The following is a 7,562-nucleotide window of genomic DNA, read 5'->3' as shown; positions in this document are numbered from 1 at the left end:
GCCAGTGAAATTCATGTCACTGTTAAGATATGGATAATTAAGTATCTTACTCTGAGTGGGTAATCCCTTTTGCATATGCCCAGGAGAAACAATTCCGGTTTCCACTCCAATCTATCCTGGATTATCTCTTCTATCCATACTTTAATCCTAATCCAAAATTTCTTAATTTCTGGACATTTCCACCAGAGATGGAAGAAAGTACCATTATTTCCCTTACATTTCCAACAGGTTGGATTTACTGTTGGGTACATTTTTGCCAATCTAGAGGGTGCCAGATGCCATCTATATAACATTTTGTATACATTTTCTTTATAGGATACTGATTTTGTTAATGTAAAGTTCTTATAATCTCCCGATCATCTAAATTTATATTATAACCATTTTTTTCCCAAGCTATCATCACTTCTTTCACAATTTCCTCGGCTAGATCAAATTCTATTAAATAATTATATAGTTTGGATATCATATTTTTTTCTTGGCCCAGGAGGATTTTATCCAATTGTGTATTTTTTTATTTTTAATCCAAATTCTTTTGCATCTCTGTCATATCTCATAGCTACTTGAAGACCACCGATCAATAGATAGTCCTTGGGCTTCTCATTCATAAATCAATTTATGTTTCCTTTCCTTATTTAGTATTTGATGGTATTTAAGTTTTTTACTAATGTCCATTGTATTGGGATGGAACATTGCCTCCACTGTTGATAACCATGTTGGGATTTTAGTATAGTGGTTATTCCTAATACCTGACCAAGTTTTTAGCAGAGATTTTCGAAGGGTATGCCTCTGGAAATATGTGTGGCTTTTAAAATTCGGATTCCACAAAAAGGCATGCCACCCTATTTGCAGGTCGTGACCTTCTAATATTAAAACTCTTTTATTTTCCATTTTAATCCAGTCTTTTATCCAAACTAATGACGCCCCTTTATAATTGGTCTCCCAGGCAGGAAGTCCAAAGCCACCTCTGGTTTTATTATCTTATAAATAACACTTTTTAATTCTTGCTTTTTTACCAGCCCAAATAAATTTCATAGTAATCTTATCCAAATCTTTAAAGAATTTTTTATCTAATTGTATAGGGATTGTTTGAAATAAATATAATAATTTAAGTAGGACATTCATCTTGATAGTGGCAATTCTGCCTAGTAATGAAATTTGCATTTTATTCCAATTTTCCAGATTTCTACTAATTTGTTGTAGCAATTTTGTATAATTATCTTCCTGCAGAGTTGAAGTTTTGGATCTTAACCAAATGCCTAAATATTTGATCTTATAATTTGTAATCCCATTATTCTAATTCTTTTTGTTTGTTTTCTGTTAGGTTTTTAACTAACATTTTAGTCTTTTCTTTGTTAATTTTCAACCCTGCTAATTTGCTAAATTTATCTATTTCCCTTAGTAATATTGGTCCTGAGTCAATTGGGTCTTCTATAATAAATATCATGTCGTCTGCAAATGCCTGTAATTTGTATTCTTGGCTTTTAATCTTTGTTCCTTTAATTTCTTTGTTTAATCTAATTCTATCCAGTAATGTTTCTAGTACTGTTATAAAAAGCAGAGGTGACAATAGGCATCCCTGCCTGACCTCTTTCTTTATCTCAAATGAATTAGTAAAATCGCCATTTATCATTACCCTAGCCTTTTGTGTGGAATAAATTGAATTTAGTATTTTTACAAAGTTATCCCCAAATTCCATCAAGTTAATCTGCTTTTTCATAAAATCCCAACTGAGGTTATCAAAAGCCTTTTGCGCATCCAGGAAAATCATGTCAAGTTGACTTCCTGGATGCAATTCATAATACTCTAATATATCAATTATGATTCTTGTATTATATCTGATTTGTCTCACGGGGAGAAATCCATTTTGGTCTGGGTGAATCCTATCGTTAAGAATTTTCTTCAGTCTTTCTGCCATCAATCTATAATCTTTCAGGGCTTCTATTTTCACTATCATCACAGAAAATTGTTTCCATGGTGACTTTGTCATAAAAGATTGAAATTTTAAATGCAAGTACCATATATATTTTCAACAATAGATTTTCTTCTTTGCATTTTCCTCCATGTTCAGACCTTGCTTAATTTTGGATCAACCAAACATGAACCATCAGTTGTGACAGGAATTAACTTACCAACTTGTTATATTATGGGTTGACAGTGATTAGTCTGAAGTCATCCAGATGACTTTCATGACTAAGGCAGGACTTGAACTCTAACTACTAGACAAAACTGGTTGTCCATTGCCAGCAATAGCTGAATTGTAAGTCGCCCAGAATCATTCCTTGAGATGATAGATAGATAGATAGATAGATAGATAGATAGATAGATAGATAGATAGATAGATAGATAGATATAGATTTTTCCAAGTCCAGAGCACCACAATTGTCCCTCCAGTTTGGTTTGACTAAAGTTGAATGAGCTCTATAGAACTGTATCAGCAACTCTTGCGACAGTCTGAACTTTCTGAGTTGATGCAGGAAGAGAATTCTTTGTTGGGCCTTTTTAATGATGGTTTTAATGATAGGTGTCCATTTCAAATCCTGGGAGACAATAGAATCCAGAAATTTGAAGGTCCCTACTGTTGATACTGTTATCTAATATAGTAAGACGTGGTAGAATAGGAGGGCTCCTCCTAAAATCCACTCATTTCTACAGCTTTAAGCATGTTCAGCTCCAGATTGTTCCGGCTGCACCACGGGGCCAGTTGTGCAACCTCCCGACTACATGCAAGCTCATCACCGTCTTGAATGAAATCAATGACTATTGTATCATCAGGATAGGTTTTTTTTTACTCTTTTGTAATATACATGTTACAATCACAAAAGATATACATTCTTTAAGAAATGACAAAAATATATTGATAAATGAAATCAGTCCATATTTTTATTAGCCATCATATAAAACAAAACACATCTCAAATACCGTATAGTTTTATTTAATAGATTGTAATGAAGTCTACTGTACTTCAAGAGCTATTTAGAAGTTACCACTAGATGGCATTCAGTATCTTTGGTTAAGGATAATTTATAAAGGTAGCCCTAACCTTTGTTGAATTTTTGTCTCAATTAAGTTTTTGTTTGGGTAAACCCAAGCCTCCCTTAAAGCAGGTACTAATCATTTGTTGAGTATCCACCAATAAATATTGTGCTTCATTGCAAACCTGTGGTGGAAAAACAATTGTCCTTTAGTTTAACTAGAATACAAACATATTAATTCATAGTGACAAATCCACAGAGAATAAAACATTCAAAATACACATTCACACTTTGATTTAACCATTGTTTATTGAATAAATTAAACTGGCTGGTTTACCTAATTGTCATAATTCATGGTTTGCCACCCTAAAGGCAGGGGCCAACAACAGATAAGTCCAAACCAAGAGAATCAATTATGGATTTGTAAGATATATATGTCAGGGAAATGATACCACAAAAGTGCTATTACATTTGTATCCAGTTTCTGGGGTTGCCTTTGTCAAGCAAAAGGAAAAAAACAAGGCAGGCAGAAGAGCTATTGAAGTCATCAGGCTCATCCTCCTGGTAACAGCAGAAATCAAATTGAAGCATCTCTGAATTGGCTATCCAATTTATTGGATAAAATTTAGTTATCAATGAGGATCTCATACAATTGAGACTTTGCTCTACTGTCACCTATTTTTGAAGTGTAGCTTCTCCATATTCCCTTTAAGGCCAAATGCAACTCTCAGCTGAAAATATGTATGTACTCCTGTCCTACCTAGTATGAAAACAAAATCTTTCACGCTATATTCTTCAGAATGGTGGTATTTTGTGAAACAGTAATAGGTTTTTCAAACAGAAGAACAGTAATTAAAAGAAGCCTCTGTCCTCTTTTCCAATGCATAAGCATAAATACATTTTGGAAATTAGAGATCACATTTTTAATTCATTAAAAACTGAAGATTAAAAGGTGTCCCACAAATGAAAAGTGAAACTTAACTCTGTATTAAAATGCTCCTTAAATATACAGACAATATGTATAAATTGTTCAATAATATGTTGGTAGAAACCACCATAGAAAGTATTTCCTCAGCTAAGAAAAAACATGAAAAATGTCCATGGAAAAATCTCATAATATTCAGATCCAAACTGAACCAATGTTAAGTATGAGGTGTCAAAATATGGATATCAAATGCAACAGTATTCGTTACTTATCAGGTGGAAGTAGTTTCCATACTATAATCCACTTTTCTTGTTGTATTTATACCCTGAATTACTTTTCCCAAAAAAATCTCTTTGCTCATCTCTCTAACTCTATGCCATAAAGCACTTTTAGACATTTTCTCATACTGTTATCTGAGGTAGGAAACTACGTAGATTATTTCAGAAAAAATAAAATTCTGTTTTATAACAAAAATATACTGTTTCATATTTTCTTATTTTACATTATTTATATTTCATCCTTCCAAGAAACTGAGAGAGTACATTTTAATCTCACAACATTTTTAGGCATTAGTTAGGAAGACAGACTAGGATCTATCAATAGAACTACTTACAGAGCCACAGTGGAAAAACAAAGAAGATTGTGCAATTCTGAAATCCATCTTCCTCATACCTATGGAGTGGAGTATATTTGTAAATATCAAGCTAAACAACGAATTATTACTACTATCTCAAACAACATCTAATCAAACTGAGTGTAGTCAACTGATTAATACATTTAACAAGATAATAAACCAGGACCCAAAAGTCTGTGATTGTGACTTTTGACTAACAGCTCATTTACTTTAAAACTCACTGAAATGGTAGCCTTTTTATGGTGATGCAGAGTGCTATCTAATTAACTAATTAATTTTTAGTTTTAAATTGCTAAAGGAAGCATTCTATAATGGACCATGCTATTATTCCAAGTTGCAAAGATAGCTTTCATTTTTTCCTATGTTGTTAAACAGGTTTTTATTACAAGTGTTTCTCTCATGGATTAACAACCAGTCTTTTTATAAAACTTGTTGTGGAACTTATCATAATTTTTGACATCAATGAAAATTCTGAGTTCTAGAACCTAGCAGTAAAGGAACATTTTTTGCAAATAGTGAACAAATGATTGGGACATGAATGCTACTTTGGGAATAATAATGCCTATCAGTAGCAGTATAATAATACAATCTATTTACGTATTTTTCAAATTTATTTTTAATGGTAAATAAAAACTTAATTCTAAATAGTTTATGAAGAAACAAATTTCCCGAGAAAATTCTACTACCTGGAAAAGCTAAATAACATGAAACAATTTTTAAAAAACTTTCTGATTTATTGGATCAGATCTAGAGACTTAATCTCAAATTCAACAATAATACAGGATTTAGTAGCTACTAAAATGCTTAGAATAGTAGCTAAACTGTCTTAAATTAAGAGACATAGGTTATCACATAGGATGATAGTTTTAGGTACCTATGTTAGTATTATTTAGAATATATGAGTTTAAAATACAGGTTATATATAATTATAGCACATATCGTGCAGAAAAATTATGAAAATATGGTTTTAAAATAGCTGTCCTTTGTATAATAAATATTACTAGAAGTTGCTCAATTTTAATTTTTGATAGAACTTTAGTTAGCCGTATCAAAGGTGTCTTTATTTCTTCACCTGTTATCTCCTTCCATGTAAAGTTTAGAATACCTAGATATTAAAAAGTTTAAAAGACAATCTGAAATGGGGGAGAGTGACTTTGGAGACTGTGGCTGTGTTTTAATTGACCTATTAAAATATTGCTATGAAATAATGAGTGTAGTCATAATTAGCCTGATGTAACTTTGCACTGGTTTGCTTAACAGGTTTAGTGACCAGACCACTTGGATGTATTTACATAAGATGTTAAACCAAGACTAGCAACCCACATCAAGGTTAGTGCAATGTGTTACCCAACTAGTATAAAATTGGGGAGAAAGTCTTACACGATTCTGATAGTGATTCAGCAGATTAAGGACTTGGTCCTATTGTTACTTTTTTTTTTTTTTTTTAAAATAACATATACCATTTTAAGCATCCAAATATATTTACCACGAAACTAACAAGCCAACTTGACTCTTGGGTATTAAGGTTAATGAACTGGGCATAAATTAGGCCTCTAAAAGCCTCAGCGCATGGCCCGGATCTTTTGGGCTGTTAATTTAAAAATGGAGGATGAGCACTTCATCTATTAATTAATAATGTAGCTCTCTGTCTTCCTGTGTGTCACAGGCTGGAAAGGCGGTGATCGGCCAATAATAATATAGGAGAAAGAAGTCGAAAGCTCCTCCCTGCTGCTCTTCCTTGTTGAGAGCTGAAGTAGATCAAAAACTTCCGCGGAGCCGGAAAAGAAACAGTAAAAAGGATCAAGAAAGAGGGAGGAAAAAAAAGGGGGTGAGCCTCATTAATTATCAATCATGCCGGAGGGGCAATCGTATTACTAAATCAGGTAGGAGAAGGTGGTACAACTCTCCCCGGAGGGTCAATCTGCTCAAACAGACCGACCAGGGGAGTCTGCCAAAGGCTCTTGTCCTGACAGGAGGAAGCTCGCCAAGCCACCTCTCTCACCTGGAGGGGATCCCTCATTCAACATTCAAAGGGGGGGACGAGGAGGGGGCGAGTTCCCAAATGAGACGGGCTAGAAAGGCGATAAACGACCAAAGGTCTCTTCCCGGTCGGCTTCGCGGGGGGTGGAGAGGGAAAGGGGAATTTGGCCCAAGCCTGCCTAGGTCAGGGCGGGGACCCCACCCTCCCAAGACCGCCGGCGTTGCTTTGGGGTGGAGGGAATTCCCGGGTCAAGAGAGCACGTTATGGAGAGCGAGGAGGAGGAGGAGGAGGGAGCCGCGGCCGCCGCCGCCGGCGGAGCCGCCGCCTGTTCGGCGTCATGGCCCCATTGTGAGGCGGCGCAGGGGAGGGGAAGCGGGGGAGGAAAGGAAGGATCCGCTCTCGCTCTCCCACACGCGCGCACGCACAACAGAACCCGCTCAGGACCCGGCCAGAAAGCAGCGTGTCAAACGCTCACAAAAGAGCCCGCCTGCGGCCGCCGCGACGACCCCAACCACCCCCCCCCCTCGGGGCTCCTCGCCTTTCTTTACCGCCTGCCTCTCGCCTCCTTTTAGAAACGGGAGCCGGGGGATGCCGCTTCTACACAGAAAGCCCTTCGTGAGGGAGAAACCTCCGGCTGACCTCCGGCCCGACGAACACGTCTTCCACTGCAGGGTCACCAACGAGATCTTCAGGGACTACGAGTAAGAGACAGCTCCCCTCCCTTCCCCTCCCCATGGGCTCTGGCGGGCTGGTTTGAACGGGAAAGCGCGGCTGCAAATGGCTGACACCCGGCCGGAGAAGGGAATCCCCCTGTGAAGAAGCGGGGAAACCCCTTGAGCTCCTGTCTTCTCCGGGCGAGAGGGGAGGGCTCTTTGGGCTGGGTGACCTCCGGCCTCTAACTGACCCATCCTTAAGCTCCCCCCGGGTACCCTTCCTCCTCAGGACGACCGGGGCTACGGAAAGTTTTGTTGGTCCACCGGTCCGACCCTGGCGTTTGTGGGTATCCCGAACCCTCGTTGCGTGTAGGCGCGACTTGCACTAGGCCTTGGA

General features: G+C 37.4%; 1 protein-coding gene and 1 long non-coding RNA gene across 3 annotated transcripts in view; one reads left to right on the top strand and one right to left on the bottom strand.

The window, feature by feature from the left end:
* Positions 1 to 3,030: 3,030 nt before the first annotated feature.
* Positions 3,031 to 7,200, bottom strand: LOC148133423 (uncharacterized). The gene is made up of 3 exons (XR_015746770.1): positions 7,061 to 7,200; positions 4,511 to 4,569; positions 3,031 to 3,157 (listed from the first exon to the last, which is right to left on the bottom strand). It is a non-coding gene; the product is annotated as an uncharacterized LOC148133423 (long non-coding RNA).
* Positions 7,091 to 7,562, top strand: part of BAZ1A (bromodomain adjacent to zinc finger domain 1A) — a 52,314-nt gene continuing 51,842 nt past the window's right edge. For both annotated transcript variants that reach the window (XM_026664503.2, XM_087951822.1), the window contains exon 1: positions 7,091 to 7,213. In XM_026664503.2, coding sequence (XP_026520288.1) covers positions 7,101 to 7,213 — 113 coding nt within the window. In that variant the 5' untranslated portion in view covers positions 7,091 to 7,100. The remainder of the gene's footprint in view (positions 7,214 to 7,562) is intronic.

Source organism: Notechis scutatus, chromosome 1 (genome assembly GCF_049901735.1).
Source record: "Notechis scutatus isolate UNSWTSFEM ecotype Mainland chromosome 1, rNotScu1.2, whole genome shotgun sequence".
Classification (NCBI taxonomy): Eukaryota; Metazoa; Chordata; class Lepidosauria; order Squamata; family Elapidae; genus Notechis; species Notechis scutatus.
Note: the sequence above shows the minus strand (reverse complement) of the source record. Positions and strands in the feature narration are given on the sequence as shown.